This window comes from Salvelinus alpinus, chromosome 14 (assembly GCF_045679555.1).
Source record: "Salvelinus alpinus chromosome 14, SLU_Salpinus.1, whole genome shotgun sequence".
Lineage (NCBI taxonomy): Eukaryota > Metazoa > Chordata > Actinopteri > Salmoniformes > Salmonidae > Salvelinus > Salvelinus alpinus.
In genome coordinates this window covers 49,146,623-49,169,688 of record NC_092099.1, presented here as the reverse complement: position 1 = coordinate 49,169,688, position 23,066 = coordinate 49,146,623, and the positions used below count along the sequence as shown (strand labels likewise).

Sequence of the window (23,066 nt, the reverse complement as noted above, 5' to 3'; positions counted from 1 at the left end):
AGTGACTTTATTTTATTACAATTGTTTTTCAGGGGGTAGATCAGTTTTAATATTGCAGATTGTGGCTTCCATCAATGTAATTGTCTGCATCATTTCCAATCCCCCATATATTTTTTTGTAAATATATATGTATATATTAATATATATATTTTCCTTTATTTTCCCCTAACCCTACCATCCCTCTCCTTATTGGAGTAAACTAATGGACAACAACTCTTAGGCTTCTACTTCCAGCTTCTACTTATTATATACATTTTACGGACAAGGTATATTTTACAATAGTTATCTTTTGTTTGTTTTTAGTCCCATCCTTCAGTTCCACTTAACCCCTCCTATCTATCTCTGAAGACCATCAAGTATTAATTTATATTTGCCATGTATTTTAAAACTGTGCTGTGATGTTTCACAAAAGTTCTGAACCTTTCTATTTTCATAGACTCTACAGTGCCTTGCAAAAGTATTCACCCCTTTGGCGTTTTTCCTATTTTGTTGCATTACAACCTGTAATTTAAATAGATTTTTATTTGGATTTCTTGTAATGGACATACACAAAGTAGTACAAATTGGTGAAGTGAAATGAAAAAAATGACTTGTTTCACAAAATTCTAAAAAATTAAAAACGGAAAAGTGGTGCCTGCATATGTATTCACCCCCTTTACTATGAAGCCCCTAAATAAGATCTGGTGCAACCAATTACCTTCAGAAGTCAAATAATTAGTTAAATAAAGTCCACCTGTGTGCAATCTAAGTGTCACATGATCTGTCACATGATCTCAGTATATATACACCTGTTCTGAAAGGCCCCAGAGTCTGCAACACCACTAACCAAGGGGCACCACCAAGGGACACGACCAAGCAAGCGCCACCATGAAGACCAAGAAGCTCTCCAAATAGGTCAGGGACAAATTTTTGGAGAAGTACAGATCAGGGTTGGGTTATAAAAAAATATCATAATCTTTGAACATCCCACTGAGCACCATTAAATCCATTATTAAAGAATGGAAAGAATATGGCACCCCAACAAACCTGCCAAGAGAGCCGCCCACCAAAACTCACGGACCAGGCAAGGACGGCATTCATCAGAGAGGCAACAAAGAGACCAAAGATAATCCTGAAGGAGCTGCAAAGCTCCACAGCGGAGATTGGAGTATCTGTCCATAGGACCATTTTAAGCCGTTCACTCCACAGAGCTGGGCTTTACGGAAGAGTGGCCGGACAATAGCCATTGCTTAAAGAAAAAAATGAGCATATGGAAGAAGGTACTCTGGTCAGATGAGACTAAAATTTAGCTTATTGGCCATCAAGGAAAACACTATGTCTGGGGCAAAGCCAACACCTCTCATCACCCCGAGAACCTCATCCCCACAGTGAAACATGGTAGTGGCAGGTAGTGCTGTGGGGGTGTTTTTCATCGGCAGGGACTGGGAAACTGGTCAGAATTGAAGGAATGGTGGATGGCGCTAAATACAGGGAAATTCTTGAGGGAAACCTGTTTCAGTCTTCCAGAGATTTGAGACTGAGACGGAGGTTCACCTTGACCCTAAGCATACTGCTAAAGCAACACTCGAGTGGTTTAAGGGAAAACATTTAAATGTATTGGAAAGGCCTAGTCAAAACACAGACCACAATCCAATTGAGAATCTGTGGTATGAATTAAAGATTGCTGTACACCAGCGGTACCCATCCATCTTGAAGGAGCTGGAGCAGTTTAGCCTTGAAGAATGGGCAAAAATCCCAGTGGCTAGATGAGCCATGCTTATAGCCATATACTCCAAGAGACTTGCAGCTGTAATTGCTGCAAAAAGTACCTCTACAAAGTATTGACTTTGGGGGGTGAATAGTTATGTACACTCAACTTTTTAGTTTTTTTGTCTTATTTCTCGTCTGTTTCACGATATAAAATATTTTGCGTCTTCAAAATGGTAGGCATGTTGTGTAAATAAAATGATACAAACAAAATAGGAAAAATGCCAAGGGGGTGAATACTTTCACAAGCCACTGTACATATTGTAAATTAAAGATAAATATTTTTGCTAAGATTATTATTATAATATTAATCGATTGACTATGACTTTTTAAATCCCCCAGGAGTGCTATTTGCAGAGGTACATTTTGCAATTCGTCAGCCATTCCTCTGTGACATAAAACAAGCTACACATGGACAGTACCAAAACAAATTATCTAATGATTCTATCTCTTCACAGCTAAATCTGCAGATTTGGGATGGTTGTATCCCACATATATATATAACATTATATTGTTTGCAAGAATTTTTATCATAATTTCAATAGAAAAACTCTATGTTTTGAATCCAGCGTTGTTTTCTGTATCAGTTCATAAACCATGTACCAAAGGAATCGGTACATGGAAACTCTCTTCCCAACTATTTTGAGATATCTATGGCACAGCTGTCAATTTTCTGGTCCTTAAATTAAACTGGTAGACTTTTTTTATTTCTCACAACTTTCTTTAGACAAGTTCCGTGTGACTTTATTACATTTAAGTGGATTTTCTCATCCTATCTACAGCTGGTGTCACCGTAGATTGCATACTGTATTCTCTCTCAATATCTCAGACAGAAAATTGCATTTTGCAATATAAAATGGAAAGCAATAACCGTTTGTTATTTCACATCCATGCACGAACACAAAATATTTATATATCTATTTGAGTAATCTCAAATATCAAACAGTCTCACAAGTATATCTTCTTTGGATAAATTGTCTTCATTTGAAATAACAACCCACGAACAGATTTGTGTTACTTTGCATGATTGGCAGTAATTTACCAGCTGAATGGATTGAAATGCAAAGAAAGCCTTCAGTGATGGACTTTGAGATATTATGCACAAGTCATTTGTCTCACAAAATTCAGATACATTGAAGGGGTTACTCAGTGATTTCCCTTGTTTGCTTCAGTCTTAATCTTAGAGACAACATTCAATACCCTGTCTGTCTGCCAGAGTGTTGTGAGGATTCCAGTCATTCCATTCAACATCCTTCCTCAGACAACACCATACTTACCTGATCAGTTATCTTCTCTCCTGTCAACTGGGAGACAAGGACACAGGCTACGCTGAATGTCTTGGCGTCTAATCTGAGTGTTTCTGTTGTTGTTGTTGTTGTTGTTGGCATTTCTAGAGTGTGAATCCAAATAGTATGGGGGCCAATAAAAGGTTTAAATGAACCTGATGCAAAAATCCGTGGCCTGCCCTCACATCGGATGTTGTTGTTATGAAAGGATATCCTGTTAGTATTGTACCCTGTGACGTGGATTAACCGCTGATTGTGTGTTTTACAGATGCTAGTGCCAAGTTGTGCCGAGTTGTATCCGTGTCAAACTCTCCTTAAAGTCACTGATCTGGATCATCCTGTAATTCAAATGCAGCAAGCAGCAATAGAATCAAGGAAGTGAAGGACCACCAGCACACTTTAAGATCTACTACCCTCTAGTGGTAATCTTGGATGGTACACTATTTAGTCAAAGAAGCCCTTGAATAAAAATCTATGGTATGACCATCTTTAGGGACCTCTGGTGTTGAGAAAAGATATTACACCAATTTCTGCGAAAGTTAGTTAATCTGTTAACCAAAAGGTAGACTACTTATATAAAACCTATATACATTTGCATTTGGTTGGATTGGATTTGGTTGGACGTACAAATTTATGAAAAACTTATATTAAACCTATATACATTTGCATTTGGTTGGATTGGATTTGGTTGGACATACAAATCTATGAAAAACTTTCCTAGATAAATCAGGGTGCTTTCTTCAATTTTTCAGTTATTGACATTTTTAAGATTTCATGCAGGCCTAGTTCAAATGCAAATTGTAAAAATACCCCCATATTTAATTATATATCTGACTCGAAACCAGCAGAGTTAATTATGTAATGTTGTGCGAATTAATGGAAACACCTTGACCACTCTCTGAGATGCAAAGTAGAGCTGTGAAACATGCTGGATGCGAGCCAACCAGGATGTGGTTACAGCGATACGGAGCATGATGATAAAACATGCAGGCTGAAGTAGAGTAAGATAAATAATTCAGATACCAGACTAACACAATTCTAATCAGGATGCCATTAAAACAACTGCTAAGGTGAGGGGGGAAAAAAGGTCATTTGATATCTTAAAACCCTTGATTACCAATTCAATGAATCTTGTCTGTGTGTTATGCATGTTTAGCCTATATGAACCAGTAAATGAACCAGATGTCAGCTAATGAATGGTTATAGCATTATGTGTGATATTAAGCAATTAGGCCCGAGGGGGTGTGGTATATGGCCAATATACTACAGCTAAGGGCTGATCTTATGCACGACGCAACACAGTGTGCCAGGATACAGCCCTTAGCCGTGGTATATTGACCAAAGACAACAAACCCTAGGTGCCTTATTGCTATTATAAACTGGTTACCAACGTAATTAGAACATTAAACAAGTAGTTTTGCGTCATACACGTTGTATACTGTCTGATATACCACGTCTTTCAGCCAATCAGCATCTGGGGCTCGAATGACCTGGTTTATTTGAAATAAAATCTTTATACATGTATTAATAATGCATTATACAGTACATGGTTGGTTCATAGAAAGGATTCCAAAGACTCTTTTTCCCATGCATCTCATTCTTCCTCTTTTTAATTATAATGGAGTTCACTGCCCAAGTAACTGCAAAGACTGACGGACAACTGCAGCACCTACTTTGTCTTCAGAAAGTATTCACACCCCTTGACTTTTTCCACATTTTGTTGTGTTACAGGCTGAATTTAAAATTGATTAAATATACTTTTTTTTCACTGGCCTACACACAATACCCCATAATGTCAAAGTGAATGAAACATTTTTTTTCTTCAATTGATCAATTAATTAAAAATGAAAAGCTGACATGTCTTGAGTCTATAAGTATTCAATTCCTTTGTTATGGCAAGCCTAAATAAGTATGGAGTTAAAATGTGTTTAACAAGTCACATAATAAGTTGCATGAACTCACTCTTTGTGCAATAATTGTGTTTAACATGATGGGTAAAATTAATAAAAGCAAACATTGAATATCCATTTGAGCATTGTGAAGTTCTTAGTTACTGTACACTTAGGATGGTGTATCAATACACTCAGTCACTACAAAGATACAGGTGTTCTTCCTAACTCAGTGGCCGGAGAGGAAGGAAACCGGTCAGGGATTTCACCATGAGGCCAATGGTTACAAAGTTAATGGCTGTGATAGGAGAAAACTGAGGATGGATCAACAACATTGCAGTTACTCCACAATACAAACCTAAATGACAGAGAGAAAAGAAGGAACCCTGTACAGACTAAAACATATTCCAAAACATCCATCCTGTTTGCAACAAGGCTTTAAAGTAAAATTGCTAAAAGTGTGGCAAAGCATTTCACTTTTTTTCCTCAATAAAAAGTGTTACAGTTAAAGTCGGAAGTTTACATACACCTTTGCCAGATACATTTAAACTCAGTTTTTCACAATTCCTGACATTTAATCCTAGTAAAAATTCACTGTCTTATGTCAGTTAGGATCATCACTTTATTTAAGAATGTGAAATGTCAGAATAATAGTAGAGAGAATGATTTTTTCAGCTTTTATTTATTTCATCACATTCCCAGTGGGTCAGAAGTTTACAAACACTCAATTAGTATTTAGTAGCATTGTCTTTAAATTGTTTAACTTAGGTCAAACGTTTTGGGTAGCCTTCCACAAGCTTCCCACAATAATTTGGGTGAATTTTGGCCCATTCCTCTTGACAGAGCTGGTGTAACTGAGTCAGGTTTGTAGACCTTCTTGCTCGCACACACTTTTTCAGTTCTGCCCACAAATTTTCTATAGGATGGAGGTCAGGGCTTTGTGATGGCCACTCCAGTACCTTGCTTTGTTGTTCTTAAGCCATTTTGCCACACCTTTGGAAGTATACTTGGGGTCATTGTCCATTTGGAAGACCCATTTGCAACCAAGCTTGACTTTCCTGACTGATGTCTTGAGATGTTGCTACAATATATCAACATTATTTTCCTGCATCATGGTGCCATCTATTTTGTGTCCCTACTACAGCAAAGCACCCCGACAACATGATGCTGCCACCCCCGTGCTTCACGGTTGGGATGGTGTTCTTCGGCTTGCTAGCCAAATCCCTTTTTCCTCCAAGCATAACGGTGGTCATTATGGCCAAACAGTTCTATTTTTGTTTCATCAGACCAGAGGACATTTCTCCAAAAAGTACGATCTTTGTCCCCATGTGCAGTTGCAAACCGTAGTCTGGCTTTTTTATGGTGGTTTTGGAGCAATGGCTTCTTCCTTGCTGAGCAGCCTTTGAGGTTATGTCGACATAGGACTCGTTTTACTGTGGATATAGACACTTTGTACCTGTTTCCTCCAGGTATCGTCACAAGGTCCTTTGCTGTTGTTCTGGGATTGATTTTCACTTTTCGCACCAAAGTACATTCATCTCTAGGAGACATAATGTGTCTCCTTCCTGAGTGGTATGACGGCTGCGTGGTCCCATGGTGTTTATACTTGCGTACTATTGTTTGTACAGATGAACGTGGTACCTTCAGGCGTTTGGAAATTGCTCCCAAGGATGAACCAGACTTGTGGAGGTCTACAGTTCTTGGTGGATTTCTTTTGATTTTCCCATGATGTCAAGCAAAGAGGCACTGAGTTTGAAGGTAGGCCTTTAAACACATCCACAGGCACACCTCCAATTGACTCAAATGATGTAAATTAGCCTATCAGAAGCTTCTAATGCCATGACATCATTTTCTGGAATTTTCCAAGCTGTTTAAAGGCACAGTCAACTTAGTGTATGTAAACTTCTGACCCACTGGAAATGTGATACTGTGAATTAAAGTGAAATAATCTGTCTGTAAACAATTGTTGGAAAAATTACTGTGTCATGCATTACATTTACATTTACATTTAAGTCATTTAGCAGACGCTCTTATCCAGAGCGACTTACAAATTGGTGCATTCACCTTATGATATCCAGTGGAACAACCACTTTACAATAGTGCATCTAACTCTTTTAAGGGGGGGGGGGGGGGGTTAGAAGGATTACTTTATCCTATCCTAGGTATTCCTTAAAGAGGTGGGGTTTCAGGTGTCTCCGGAAGGTGGTGATTGACTCCGCTGACCTGGCGTCGTGAGGGAGTTTGTTCCACCATTGGGGTGCCAGAGCAGCGAACAGTTTTGACTGGGCTGAGCGGGAACTGTACTTCCTCAGAGGTAGGGAGGCGAGCAGGCCAGAGGTGGATGAACGCAGTGCCCTTGTTTGGGTGTAGGGCCTGATCAGAGCCTGAAGGTACGGAGGTGCCGTTCCCCTCACAGCTCCGTAGGCAAGCACCATGGTCTTGTAGCGGATGCGAGCTTCAACTGGAAGCCAGTGGAGAGAGCGGAGGAGCGGAGTATGTATGTATGTATGCACAAAGTATATGTTCTAACAGACTTGCCAAAACTATAGTTTGTTAACAAGACATGTGTGGAGTGGTTGAAAAATTAGTTTTAATGACTCCAACCTAAGTTCAAGTAAACTTCTGATTCCAACTTAATGTTTTGGGAAAATCCAATCCATTACACCACTCTCCCTAGTATCACTCTCCCTATTTTCAAGCATAGGCATCATCATGTTGTTGATTACCAACAACGACGAGACGGCCTACAGGGAGGAGGTGAGGGCCCTCGGAGTGTGGTGTCAGGAAAATAACCTCACACTCAACGTCAACAAAACAAAGGAGATGATTGTGGACTTCAGGAAACAGCAGAGGGAGCTCCCCCCTATCCACATCGACGGGTCAGTAGTGGAGAAGGTGGAAAGTTTTAAGTTCCTCGGTGTACACATCACGGACAAACTGAATTGGTCCACCCACACAGACAGCGTTGTGAAGAAGGCGCAGCAGCGCCTCTTCAACCTCAGGAGGCTGAAGAAATTCGGCTTGTCACCAAAAGCACTCACAAACTTCTACAGATGCACAATCGAGAGCATCCTGTCGGGCTGTATCACCGCCTGGTACGGCAACTGCTCCGCACACAACCGTAAGGCTCTCCAGAGGGTAGTGAGGTCGGCAGAACGCATCACCCGGGGCAAACTACCTGCCCTCCAGGACACCTACACCACCCGATGTCACAGGAAGGCCATAAAGATCATCAAGGACAACAACCACCCAAGCCACTACCTGTTCACCCCGCTATCATCCAGAAGGCGAGGTCAGTACAGGTGCATCCAAGCAGGGACCGAGAGACTGAAAAACAGCTTCTATCTCAAGGCCATCAGACTGTTAAACAGCCACCACTAACATTTAGCGGCCGCTGCCAACAAACTGACTCAGCTCCAGCCACCTTAAAAATGGGAATTGATGGAAATTATGTAAAAATGTACCACCAGCCACTTTAAACAATGCCACCTAATATAATGTTTACATACCCTACATTACACATCTCTTATGTATATGTATATACTGTACTCTATATCATCTACTGCATCTTGCCATCTTATGTAATACATGGACCACTAGCCACTTTAAACTATGCCACTTTATGTTTACATACCCTACAGTACTCATCTCATAGGTATATACCGTACTCTATACCATCTACTGCACCTTGCCTATGCCGTCTGTACCATCACTCATTCATATATCTTTATGTACATATTCTTTATCCCTTTACACTTGCGTGTATAAGGTAGTAGTTGCGGAATTGTTAGGTTAGATTACTTGTTGTTATTACTGCATTGTCGGAACTAGAAGCACAAGCATTTCGCTACACTCGCATTAACATCTGCTAACCATGTGTATGTGACTAATAAATTTGATTTGATTTGATTTGATTTGATTTGATTTGTATGCTTGCAATCGTTAAGGACTGGGTAGTTTTTCAGGAAAAAAAAAATCTATGGAATCGAGCTAAGCACGGTCTAAATCCTACAGGAAAACCTTGATCAGTCTGCTTTCCACCAGACGCTGGGAGATTAATTCACTTTTCAGCAGGTCAATAACCTTAAACACAAGGTAAAACCTACACTGGTGTTGCTTACCAAGTTGACAGTGAATGTTCCTGAGTGGCTGAGTTAAAGTTGACTAAAATCTACTTGAAAATCTATGGTAAGACCTGAAAATAGTTGTCTAGCAATGATCAACAACCAATTTGACAGAGCTTGAATTATTTTATTAAATGCGCAAATGGGGCACAATTCAGGTTTGGAAAGCTCTTAGAGACTTACCCAGAAAGACTCACAGCTGTAATCATTGCCAAGTGTTGATCTAAAAAGTATTGACTCAGGGGTGTGAATACTTACACTACCGTTCAAAAGTTTGGGGTCACTTAGAAATGTCCTTGTTTTTTAAAGAATAGAAAAAAAAATTGTCCATTAAAATATCAAATTTATCAGAAATACAGTATAGACTGTGGCAGACCAGGGGGTTTGTTCGAGACTTTTACACAGATCAAACACGGACAGAGTATGATTAGCTCGGTTTCAAGGGTGTTTATATAAATAATAAATCAAAAGAAAAGGATAGGTCTCCCCCATAAGACCCTCTCCGGGATACCATCTTCTGGACTCCGGGTCTTGCTGTAAAAAACTGAACTCCCTCCTTTTAGCTCGGGCACTGTCTCCAACTATACAGAAGTCACCTTTCTTCCCCCAGTCCCTCTCCTTGTGTGCTGCCCTCCTGGCAGCTTTATGGGACTCGTACAGCTGGTGAGCAATCAGCCCTTGATTACACACCAACCACAATCAGCTCCAATTAGTCCTGGCTGGAGAGCCCGTCGAGACCTGGCACGTCCAGCAGAGGGAGCCATCGCCTCGTGATGTAGACTCCATCTGCCACCATGGCCTCGACGAGTCTCCCCCTGGTGGCTGACCTGCTGTACACCACAAGACATTGTTAATGTTTTAAACTGAGCAAGAGGACAAGTACAGTTGAGGACTTGTGAGGCATCTGTTTCTCAAACTAGACACTCTAATGTACTTGTCCTCTTTCTCAATTGTGCACCGGGGCCTCCCACTCCTCTTTCTATTCTAGTTAGAGCCAGTTTGTGCGGTTCTGTGAAGAGATTAGTACACAGTGTTGTACCAGATCTTCAGTTTCTTGGCAATTTCTCGCATGGAATAGCCTTCCTTTCAAAGAAAAAGAATAGACTGACGAGTTTCAGAAGAAAGTTCTTTGTTTCTGACCATTTTGAGCCTGTAATCAAACCCACAAATGCTGATGCTCCAGATACTCAACTAGTCTAAAGACGGACAGTTTTATTGCTTCTTTAATCAGAACAACAGTTTCCAGCTGTGCTAACATAATTGCAAAAGGGTTTTCTAATGATCAATTAGCCTTTTAAAATGATAAACTTGGATTAGCTAACACAATGTGCCATTGGAACACAGGAGTGATGGTTGCTGATAATGGGCCACTGTACGCCAATGTAGATATTCCATTAAAAAACAGCCGTTTCCAGCTACAATAGTTATTTAAAACATTAACAATGTCTACACTGTATTTCTGATCAATTTGATGTTATTTTAATGGACAAAAAATGTGATTTTCTTTAAAAAAAAACAAGGACATTTCTAAGTGACCCCGAACTTTTGAACTGTAGTGTATGTAAATTCCCTAACGGTGGCCATGTCAACTGTCACAGCAAAATAGTAACTTGTCAAACAAGTCTTTCACTGCCTTATATAGGGAATCAATACGAGATTTCCTATTCTACAAACTAAGAGGGCAAATCTCTTTGAGAATAGTTATAGTTATCAAAGAAAATCTGCTTGCATTCAATGTTGTTAATCAGATCTTTAACCACATTGGGAGCTGAGGCGCAGTGAGTTTTCATTATTGTATCATGAGGAGGTGACAGCCTTAATTGTAATTGTCACAGTAGGTGTCCAGCCCCACGCTCTCCTCCCAGTTCTTGGCCACGCTATTCTTCTTGTTCTTCTCCGCCATGATAATGGCAGCTACCACGGTGACCACCACGGTGACCGTCAGAATGAGCACTGTCACAGTCTCTCCGACACACAGCTCATCATCCACTTCTCCCATGGACCTGCCCTTTAGCTCGGTGGGCTGGCTGCACCTCAGCTCCTGGTAGTCATCCAGGAAGACCCTGTGGATGCTGGACAACTTCCTGAACACCCTCTGCAGGTCGCAGTCACAGTGCCAGGGGTTGCCCTCCAACAGGACGTGGAGGCTGGGGGTGTGGATGCTCAACAGGGTCCTGTAGCCCAGGGTGCTTAGGCGGTTGAGGGCCAGGTCCAGCAGAGTTAGGGAAGACATAGGGGCGAAGACTCCTGGCTCAGTGGAGCTGATCAAGTTCCCCCGAAGGCCCAGCACCTCCAGGGAGCGCAGCGTGGAGAAGAGGCCGGAACCCAGGGAGGTTAGATGGTTTCCCTCCAGGTGGAGCTGGCGCAGGCCAGTCAGGTAACCCAGGGCTCTGGGCTTTACTGTGGAGATTAGGTTGCTGCTCAGGTCCAGCTTCTGGAGGCTGTCCAGGCTGTGGAAGGCCCCACTCTCCAGGACGGTGAGATGGTTGTGATCCAGCAGGAGCTCTGTTAGGGATTCAAGGCCCAGGGAGAAGCCAGGCCCCAGGGCAGAAAGGTGGTTACGGCTCAGGTCCAGCCTCCTCAGACCCTGGAGGGAGGAGAAAGCTCCGTCATCTACATGGCTGAGGTTGTTGTCTTTTAAAAGGAGCACCCTCAGGCTCCACAGGGTCCCAAATGAACCTGCTTGGAGCACTGTCAACAGGTTTCTGGACAGGTCCAGGTACTCTGTGTTGTGGGGGACATTCCTAATAGGAGTGGTAAGATTCCCACCCGAACAGTTGATATATTTTATATCTGTGAGGCAGCTGCACCCGTCATAGCAAGCAGTAATTTTCTTCAATGGAAAAGTGATAACATACATGATGAATATGAACCAATGGGATGGATCCATCCTGTTCCTGAAATAAATAAAAGAACAAATAAAAGAACAAAGGCTCATGCATTTCACAACATATCCTGAAAAATGATATGACGTTGAATTATTTGTTAGTGTTTGTGTGAACACTACTCCCACAAGCTTGAGAAAAGCATCAGATACTTTACCCTGTCTAAAAACAACAACTGTTCAAACACTGTATGCTGAATATACTTTGTGCTGGTTTAGAGTGTTAGCCTGTAATTAACAACAGTTATGTCAAACAGACAAAGCGACAGGAACAGCAACTTATTTTAGCACACTATTAAGCAAAAAAACAAGACGAAGAACCCACGCCTTACCTGTTGTCTGTGGTAGCCTAATTGTAAAACTCAGCACACCATGTAGCATATGTCTGCGTCGAGCCCAGACTGCCTGCAGATGAACCACACGGACCAGACAAACCAGACAGCTGACCTGATCCATCTGTCAACCTCTGAAAAGAAGGGGTGGTCTGCTCACTACCCCCTCCCCCTCCACCCTTCAACCCTTCCACTCCCCTCTAGTGCACCTGTTGACAGGTGAGGGCCGCTCTGACAATGGCAGTGTGAATAATTCACACAGTGGCAGGAAGAGAGCCGACTTCCCACCCTGCCTGGTCACAGTCACATACTGTACCAATGGAGATAGAAGTGATGACGGTGGAGTGGTTCTTTATTGCATTGTTAGGAGCTAGTAACTCAAGCATTTCACTGCACCCGCTAGAACATCTGCTAAACTGTGTATGCAACCAATAAACTTTTGATTTGATTTGAAAGAGGAGGAAGACTTGGCACCGCATCAATAAACAACACTTACGATAGTACGATGGGGTTACAGGACATCCGGGTCTACAGTAGACTAGCCAATGACAGACACAGCAGCTGTCTGTTATCTCTGACTGTAACCAGCATCATTAAGTGTTGCACACGTGGTTACTCCAGCTACATTGTTATTCCACTCCTTGAAGACTAGACCTTATTTCACTCCGTATCATTTAGAAGTCACATGCTTACTCTGTAAACCCAGCAGAGAGCAGGACTATGCTACTAGCTGCCTGGATCCTGGAGTCTGCTGCTCCTCTGCTCCATAAAGATGTGTTGTGCTGGATCCCCACAGCTAAACACAGCCCAGCTATCAAGTGGAGGAAACATGATTGGAAAAGAGGTTCATTACTCAACCGCTGTGAGCTGGGGCACAACACCATGGGAGCAGATGAGTGCTGAATATCAAACCACACTCTATCAGGGAGAACATGCAGACCACCCAGGAAATTCCTACCAGTGTGATGAGCAAGGATATTGTGTAATTGCAATTCATTTCACCATGACATGGAACCCATCTATTTTTGTATTTAGACTGAAGGCTGTTGTGCTGGCTTCCTGAGTGGGTCTCAATAAGAGACAAATACAGCAGATGGCAGCATTGCCACGTGGTAGCGCTTGACTTGCAAAGGGCAAAAAGAGGAAGACAATGCTACTATAAATAAGCAATGGAAGACATTATTATGGCAATTCATAGATCTATGCAAATAGCACTTCTGAGTAGAACCAGTATGATACAAAGCACTGCCACAAAATGATTTGTTTGGAGAAAGAGAAGACATGTTTGGTTCAGAACAACCTTTTCTCCAGTAGCTAAGGGAAACCAGTGAGTGCAGAAACAATAGTTACTCCTATACAATGTAAAGCGCTTCTATACCTAGATGCAATAAAAAAGCTATTCATTATTAATTCTCCATTAGCATTATAAAACAATTACTATTCAATGGTTGCATCTTCTATTATGCAAACAAATACAGAAAATGTTTTAATTTAAAGTAACTCAATGTATTACCACTGTCAAGGTTCCCACTGGGCACAGATGTCAATTCAACGTCACTTCCACGTTGGTTTAATGTCATTTCATTTAATTGAAATGACGTGGAAACAATGTTGATTCAACCAGTGTGTGCCCAGTGGGTTGATACTGAAAATAAAAAACACAAGACTGAAATCAACAACCCGTGTTTTCCAGTTCTTGTGTTTTCCAGTTACTGTGTTTTCCAGCTCTTTTGTTTTCAATTTGTAGTGTTTTCCAGTTGTTGTTTTCCAGTTGTTGTTTTCCAGTTGTGTTTCCTTCCAGTTGTTGTTTTCCAGTTGTTGTTTTCCAGTTGTTGTTTTCCAGTTGTGTTTCCTTCCAGTTGTTGTTTTCCAGTTGTTGTTTGTTCTAATTGTTGCGTTTTCCAGTTGTTGTTTTCCAGTTGTGTTTCCTTCCAGTTGTTGTTTTCCAGTTGTTGTTTGTTCTAATTGTTGTGTTTTCCAGTTGTTGTTTTCCAGTTGTTGTTTGTTCTAATTGTTGTGTTTTCCAGTTGTTGTTTTCCAGTTGTTGTTTTCCAGTTGTGTTTCCTTCCAGTTGTTGTTTTCCAGTTGTTGTTTTCCAGTTGTGTTTTCCAGTTGTTGTTTTCCAGTTGTTGTTTTCCAGTTGTTGTTTTCAAGTTGTTGTTTTCAAGTTGTTGTTTAATCTAGTTGTTGTTTTCCAGTTGTTGTTTTCAAGTTGTTGTTTAATCTAGTTGTTGTTTTCCAGTTGTTGTTTTCCAGTTGTTGTTTTCAAGTTGTTGTTTAATCTAGTTGTTGTTTTCCAGTTGTTGGTTTCCATTTGTTGTTGTTTTCCAGTTGTTGTTGTTTTCCAGTTGTTGTTGTTTTCCAGTTGTTGTTGTGTTCCAGTTGTTGTTGTTTTCCAGTTGTTGTTGTTTTCCAGTTGTTGTTGTTTTCCAGTTGTTGTTTAATCTAGTTGTTGTTTTCAAGTTGTTGTTGTTTTCCAGTTGTTGTTTTCCAGTTTTTGTTTTCCAGTTGGTGTTTTCAAGTTGGTGTTTTTTTCCAGATGTTATGTGCTTTCCAATTGTTGTGTTTTCCAATTGTTGTGTTCTGACATGGTGGTTGTGCTGTCGGTCAGCTCCTTTGGCAGGTTGTATAATAGTTTCATTGATAATCTGTCAGCACTGGCCCTTCGATCCTGGGCTCGTATGATGCGTGTTAAGGCCCCCCTGGTCCTATGTCAGTAATCCTGTATACAACTATGACATACATCACCGTTTGTGGCAGGTTAGGTTTCAGGGAGCTTTCAACATGAAATTAGACTGGTTGTTTAATTTCACTTCACAGGCTACTCTGTTGAAAGGAAAAGTTCTAAATAGAATTGTATAAAAAAGCTTTTCACTGCATGGTCAACTAAAAGCTGAGTTTTTGTTTTCGTCCTCAAAGAAACAACTACGTCAAGAATCACGCAGTAGCATCGGCATCAATAATAACATCACACCAGTCATCCCTCTCACCAACACATTACAATTAGTCAGCAGTAATATAAGACCAGGCAACATCAAAAACACCTGAGATAGAGGCAAAGTGGTGTACATAACCTTAACACTTAATTAGATAAGGATTGATTATTGAGAATGGTAAGTGCAAGTTGTACCGAGGGCAGATGCTAAAGCTTCTTCTTGTCCTTCAGTGAGGGATTTTTCAAGGCTACAGGCACATGCAGATTCTTAAGCTTTTGCTTTCAGGAGAAAAATATATATAAAAATGGAGCCGCTGTGCTCTCTTCTAGCAGATATCATCTCACTGTCCAACCTCGCAAAGTTTTATGAAATCCATTTACTTACCATTGAAGTCTACTTTTCACAAAATCAATGATTTAGATGTGCATCTTTGCAGCGCCCCGTGCCAATACAAGTGAAGCAGGGCCATAAATGATTCAGAATTACAACACTTTTCTCTCCGTGTATGGGCATTAGTCACTGTTGTTTTCACTCCCTGACTTTGTGGAGGAGAAGATCCCTCTGGGTGGAGAGGCCAGCATATTCACACGGCTCTGCTCTGACTTCACTGGAGCCTGGGCAGGTTTGGGTATACTGTCTGCAGTCTGTGGGGAGGGATGAAGAACCGTGGCAGTTCTTTGGTGCAAAACCCAGAAGATGAGGGAGAATGAGCTCTCCATAGAGTAATGGAGTCTAATACCATGATACAATGATTGTAGTCTCTATGTATGTCTGTTCAGACAGGAATCCAGGGCATTGGGACATTTCTCATCCCATTGCACATTTCAAAGGATGACTAATCAATATGGTGTCTGGTCCTTTTTGACAAGTGATGAGACTGTGAATGGATTAAGAGCTATAATACTAATGGGGTGAAAGCAATGTCAAGGTGCTGCTCAATAGGAAATGTTTACCTGAATGGTGTGTGCCCTGAGAATAATCTTGGTCTGAAAATGTGTGATCCCTTTCGATGTGATGCAGGTTTAGGATTCAAGTCTCAAAAATACTTGACAATTTTCTGTTAATTATGCACATTGCAATCTTTAAACAGAGCTACTTCACATTCATAACTTCCTGGTCAATCTGGATATGACAAAGATGAAAATGAATAGACGTTTTCCTTATTGTCTTGTGACTGATATGAATGATCACATGGGGAAAATGTCATTTCCTTATCTGTTACGTCTCACCATCTGTCATTAGCTCTCACGCATGAGATGAATGACGATGAAGCATCTCTTTCTTCTGATAATTGGGGCTGTGGGTGGATTTTTCATTTCTCCTCATCTGAGCTCTTAAACGAGGCAGGATCTAACGCTGACTCCTCATTTGTCCTCAAGGACTCTAGAGGGACGTTTGAAAAAAAACGTGCCTGCCTATTGAACGTACTTCTGAAATAAAGAGCCATCTTACATACTGTAGACAGAGAACAAAGCATAGGTTTGCTTCCTGTGGAACAGGAGCACTAAGCTCCATGACTGACAATGTACAGCACTTTTCCCAGCTCCAATGCGTGCTCTCCCAGCTCTTTTTAATTAACCCATCCCATGTGGAGCTTGGGATATTAATGCTGGTCGAGCTGTCATTAGACATAGGAAGAATTGAGTGTGAGGCTTCCCACTGGGCACATTACATAATTTCAATGTGGATAATTGGATAATATTTGGTTGAGACATTGAACAATGAGATTACAACTGATATTCACCCACTCAAAAAGACAGCTTAAAATTAGTTGAATTTCCAATCAACTTGCTTTCAACTATTTCAAACCATAGAAAAGTTATTTTGTATTTATACAACAGATTAATGTACAGGGAACTCAGCTAAATTCTGGAAAGCTGTTAAATCACTTAAGTGTTGTGTCTCCTCTTCTCTCCCCCGAAATTAATTTAGATTCTGGCCTATTACTGACAAAATTTGATATCATTAATGCATTTAATCACCATTTATCTCTGCAGGCTTTATATTTGAATGTATTTCAAAACCAGCTCTTGAAAAGAGTAGTTTGGATGTAGATGGTCAAAATATATTGAATGATTCTGAAAATGCTAGTCAGGAGTTTTCAGAAATTCACTGATATAAAGAAGTCCTGGATGCTTTGTTAACATTAGACAAAAACGGATCCACAGAGGCTGATCATTTGGAGCCTTGTCTGCTTAATGTACAACTTCCTTCCTTTTTATCTGATAATTATATTCTTAATATTAAGCAATCAGGGTTTAGGCCTGGGCGTAGTACTACCACAGGAATCACGCTAGTTGTTAATGATCTTGTCAATGCATCGGATGCTAAAAAGAGCTGTGCTGCCTTGTTCATTGACCTGTCAAAGGCGTTCGACACTGTTGATCATTCTGTTTTGCTGAAGAAATTATCAAGAATATGCCTGGGATATACAGCCTGTTTAAGGTTTCAGAATTATCTTAGCGACAGAACTCAGGCCATCTTGATAAATGGGGTTAAATCCGAATTTCTTGAGATTGAAAAAGGTGTTCCTCAGGGTTCGATTTTGGGTCCATTATTGTTCACTTTGTATATTACTGTCATGGGAAACACTTGTAATACTTGTAACATTCATCTCTATGCAGATGACACAGTTTTGTATTCCTGTGCCACCTCGGTGCAGCAGGCAATTTGTGACTTTGATTCAATTCAAAAACCACTTACAGATCTTAAGTTCGTTTTAGTAAAACCATGCTCATGCTGTTCTCTAGGTCATGAAATGTTGAGCTTGAGGACCTGCATATCTGTGCTATAAATGGAGCCCAAACTGAGCTTGCTTCTCAATATAAGTACCTGGGTGTCTGGATTGACGACAAGTTGTCCTTCGTAACGCATATAAAAATATCTGACTAAGAAGCTAAGATTGTTTTTTTATATCGAAATAAATCATGCCTTAATATTAAAAATAGGAGAAAGATTGTTCAAACAACGCTTCTCCCTGTATTGGATTTTGGTGATATTGTTTACATGCATGCGGCAACCTCTGTTTTAAAACCCTTGGACGCAGTCTGCCATTCAGCAATACGTTTTATCCCAGGGGACAATTTTAGGACTCATCATTGTAGTCTGTATAAAAATGTGGAATGGACCTCTTTGTCTGTAAGAAGAGAGCTGCATTCTTTTATTTATTTACAAAGCAATCTGACAGAAACTCCCTTTATATGTAACATCATTAATTAAGATAAAAATCATCACTTACCAAACCCGTTCACAGGAATGGATAACACTAGAGGTCCCTCCAGTCTCTACGGATTTGGGAAAATCTGCGTTTTGTTTTTATGCCCCAGATTTGTGGAATAATCAGCAAAGCTCACTGCAGTTAGATGTGCTGGTGCCACTCAGGCAGTTTACATGATTGATTGAGGACCTCTATGTAGTTGAATATGATTGCTTTTATACACATGTGTATGTTGTTTTAATATTCTGTTTTTATTGTAATGTGTATAGGGCTCTCTTGTAAAATAGATTTTTATAGATTTTAATCTCAATGTGACTCCCTGTTTTAAATAAAGGTTAAATAAAATAATGTGTTATCACTGTGCTTCATCTCATAGCAAAACCAAATAACTTGGATTGTAGTTGAGATTGCATTAAAGGTACATGGCGCAAGTGAGCAATGTTGATTATTGCAGCAATTGTGAAGATCTCTACAGACCTGTGACTACCTACTGTATGCATGCTATCTTTATTTAACATGCATGCTTTATATGATTACATAACAAGAAATGTGTAGTTACAGTAACCTCAACATGTGACCATGGATGTGTTACTCATTTTAAGGTTGAATGTTACATTAGTTTGTAAGATAGCCTTAACTTTAGTCTATTTACTGTATTACAAAAGTAATCATGAATTGTGTTTGGTTGACAATGCAACCAAATATCAAGGAGATGTATCTACTTAAAGGAGATGTATCTACTTAAAGGAGATGTATCTACTTAAAGGAGATGTATCTACTTAAAGGAGATGTATCTACTTAAAGGAGATGTATCTACTGCTTGGATAGTTCCGTCGCTCAGATGGAACTATCTTAAACTGGCTTAAACCCATTCTGTAATTGTTATTTTTGCTTGAGTTGGAGACGTGATTCCAACAAATAATTTGATAATATATTGACAAGTTAATAGGCTATTTATTGTATTGTGCATGGTTGTCAACACAACCAAATATCAACATTTGAAGGCAATTTAAAATCTGGTAGAGTTCAATCTCTGCCACTGACTTGGTCTGCCATAATTCCAGTTTGTCTACAAATTAATTATTTATATGTTAGATTCACATCTCCTTCTCAACCGAAAATCTTAATCACTAAATCAAATCAAATCAAACTTTAAATGTATCAGTGTTTCACAACCCTGGTCCTTGAGTACCCCCAACAGTACACATTGTTATTGTAACCCAGGACAAGTATACCTGATTCAACTTGTCAACAAATCATCAAGCCCTCATTGAGCTGAATGAGATGTGTTTGTTCAGGGCTACAACTAAAATGTGTACTGTTGGGGCCAGGGTTGGGAAACACTGCTTTAAATACATTTTGATTTGATTTAGTCCTATTATTTAAATAGTATTTTTGGTTTGGATGGAGACGTGAATCCAACATATGAATTATTAATTTGCAAACCTAACTGGAATTAAAGCCAGACTAAGTCAGTGGCACAGATGATACATGTCCTTCAAATGTTAATATTTGGTTGCGTTGACAACCAAACACAACTCAATCTCACTAAATATCATTACACTTTAAATCAACCAGAGCTTGAAACTCTAGGCCTATTTTATTGTATAGTTTTAGTTTAATTATGGGTTGAATTGAAACAATAGCTGTTGATGATTTTGCAAATGTTATATACTGTAGGCCTAAATAGCATCATTGATGATGTATGAGTGATTTAATTTGCTCTGTTATTAAACATAACCTTTGGAAGGACATCTACAGCAACAGTGAATCTATAAAGTGTTTAAGTGGATATTTCTCAACAATCATTCACACGATAGCAAATTGGTAATAGTCAGTGCCAAATATCATAGCTAAGCTGGGCTTCGTTACAACCCTGGATGGGAGACCAAAGAGTAGCTGTGGATTGATCAAATCTCCAGTAGGAGGTGCTGACCAGCCTAATGTTTTTTTATTTCCTGATAGTGGATATAACGTTGAAGATCTGATGTTGTTTTAAAGGTCCAAATTCAAAAGATTTTAAACAAGGTTTGTCTATTTTGAATTGTAATTACCATGATGACATAATCCTGTGGTTGAAATTTCACCCTCAAAACAACAGTTTACATTGATGACTTTATTCAATCCAATGTATTTTCCACATGGATTCTGCATCACAATACGTTTACAAATTACGTTGAAACAACGATGATTCAACCAGTTTTTGCCCAGTGGGTTGGGACTGTGTGCTGATTTAGCACATGGGGATGTGTGCAACTCATTCCTCAGCCTGCATGAAGTGTCCACACTTGCGTCATCAAATAGCTAGCTTGTAGGTGGTGCCGACTGGTAAGACGCTTCGGGAGGGCGGACATGTGTGCAAGCAAGGCAGAGTTCCTTGGTGTGATCTGAATCAGGAGGAAGTGGTACTCGATAAGCAAGCATCGTGACAGCAGTTACAAATGGTGCCGTAACCCACTCAGCCCAACACTGGGGTTGCTGTGGAGTAAGTCTGTGGGGTGAATGTACTGTAGCACATGGGGATTTATGAAACTCACTCCTCAGCCTGAAATGTCCCCATTTGCACCGCCGAATAGCTGGTAAGACGCTTGGGAGGACAAGTCACTTGTGCAGAGGTCTTGGGTTCGAACCTTGGTGTGAGTCGAATCAGGAGGAAGCGATACTCTCTAAGCAAGCAGCATGACGTGATTGAGATAGAATATGGTAGCGCCAAATGTACGTGTTTCACTTACTATACATTATTTAGTATTTCACTTATTTTGATGTAAAGTGTGAGGTCAGAGTTCCTTAGTGAGTTAGGATAACTTTAATCCAAATGTTTAAAATTCACAGATTATCATGATAAATACAATGGCAGAAAGTAGTATGAGAAATGGCAGTCTACCGAGTGGCACTGGGATATCTATAATGGATCAATTTGGCCCGATGCCATTCTCTGATGTCAAATAACGAATCGAAAGCCTATGGAAGCATATCATGTGCTATCTTACATATCTTACATTATTTGACCTTCTCATTCCAGAGGGGATTTAGCAAGGATGGAGGAGAAATATATAGAAAATCAATAAGACATAATGAATAACATAATATCCATCAGTGTATTTCATAAAACAAATCTAAACGTATGCATCATGTTTCTTTTTTATTTTGACACAAAAGAAAGAAAACATTGTCAAAAATATATGCATGGACACTACAGAGATGTACAAATGATGTGTATAAGAGATCAATAAGGAACAAGAGATTGTAATACACTGTGCGCATATAGTCACATCTGAACGTCTAGATTGCCACTAGGCAAACATATTCTTATCTCAATCTGTTTCTCACATTATGTGTTTCAACAAAGTTTTATTCAAATTAACCTTGAATTCAGTTTTCAAACTGAATTTTTATGTCAGGTGATTAGAGACTAGAGAGATGCGTCATACTTTTAGTTGATATGATTGTAAGTTAGTCTAAACATACAAACCCATCGGTTTGGTGAAACATGCAGTGAAACCATCTCTGTCTCTGCTCTCTCCTCTAACCATCTCTGTCTCTGCTCTCTCCTCTAACCATCTCTGTCTCTGCTCTCTCCTCTAACCATCTCTGTCTCTGCTCTCTCCTCTAACCATCTCTGTCTCTGCTCTCTCCTCTAACCATCTCTGTCTCTGCTCTCTCCTCTAACCATCTCTGTCTCTGCTCTCTCCTCTAACCATCTCTGTCTCTGCTCTCTCCTCTAACCATCTCTGTCTCTGCTCTCTCCTCTAACCATCTCTGTCTCTGCTCTCTCCTCTAACCATCTCTGTCTCTGCTCTCTCCTCTAACCATCTCTGTCTCTGCTCTCTCCTCTAGCAGCGTGCTGATCTCGTCTAAAAATACCTGCCTGAGCAGAAGTGATGTGTTTCCCCTCTGGTGGCGATGGACGTCACTTTGTCAAGTTGTCACATTTTCAACAGGGGTGGGGACACATGTGGAGGGCCCACAGAGGTATTGAGTCCTATGCACATTGTGTTTACAAGAGCACTTGGTTGTTGTATGGCCTACCATTTATGGACTAGAATGTACTGTATGGCCTAGCATGTTTGGCCTAGCATGTATGGACTGGTATGTACTGTATGGCCTACCATGTATGGACTAGCGTGTGTGGACTAGCGTGTATGGCCCAGCATGTATAGACTAGCATGTACGGACTAGTATGTACTGTATGAACTAACCTTATATGGCCTAGCATTTATGGACTAGCTTGTATGGACTAGCATGTATGGCCTAGCATGTATGGACTAACGTGTATGGACTAGTATGTATGGACTAGCATGTATGGCCTAGCGTGTATGGACTAGTATGGACTAGCTTGTATGGACTAGATTGTTTGGACTAGTATGTATGGACTAGCTTGTATGGCCTAGAGTGTATGGACTAGTGCATATGGCCTAGCATGTACGGCCTAGCGTGGATGGACTAGTAAGTCTGGTATGTACTGCATGAACTAACATATACGGCCTAGAATGTATGGCCTAGCATGTATGGCCTAGCATGTATGGGACTAGCATGTATGGACTAGTATGTATGGACTAGTATGTATGGACTAGCATGTAAGGCCTAGTATGTATGGACTTGCATGTATGGACTAATATGTATGGCCTAGCATGTATGGCCTAGCATGTATG

The 23,066-nt window shown here is 40.3% G+C and overlaps 1 protein-coding gene across 1 annotated transcript; it reads right to left on the bottom strand.

Annotated features, from left to right (window-relative positions):
* Positions 1 to 9,157: 9,157 nt before the first annotated feature.
* Positions 9,158 to 12,364, bottom strand: LOC139538212 (carboxypeptidase N subunit 2-like). The gene is made up of 2 exons (XM_071340073.1): positions 12,262 to 12,364; positions 9,158 to 11,942 (listed from the first exon to the last, which is right to left on the bottom strand). The coding sequence occupies exon 2, from the start codon at positions 11,933 to 11,935 to the stop codon at positions 10,862 to 10,864; it is 1,074 nt and encodes a 357-aa protein (XP_071196174.1). The 5' UTR covers positions 11,936 to 11,942; positions 12,262 to 12,364; the 3' UTR covers positions 9,158 to 10,861.
* Between the last annotated feature and the right edge of the window lie 10,702 nt (positions 12,365 to 23,066).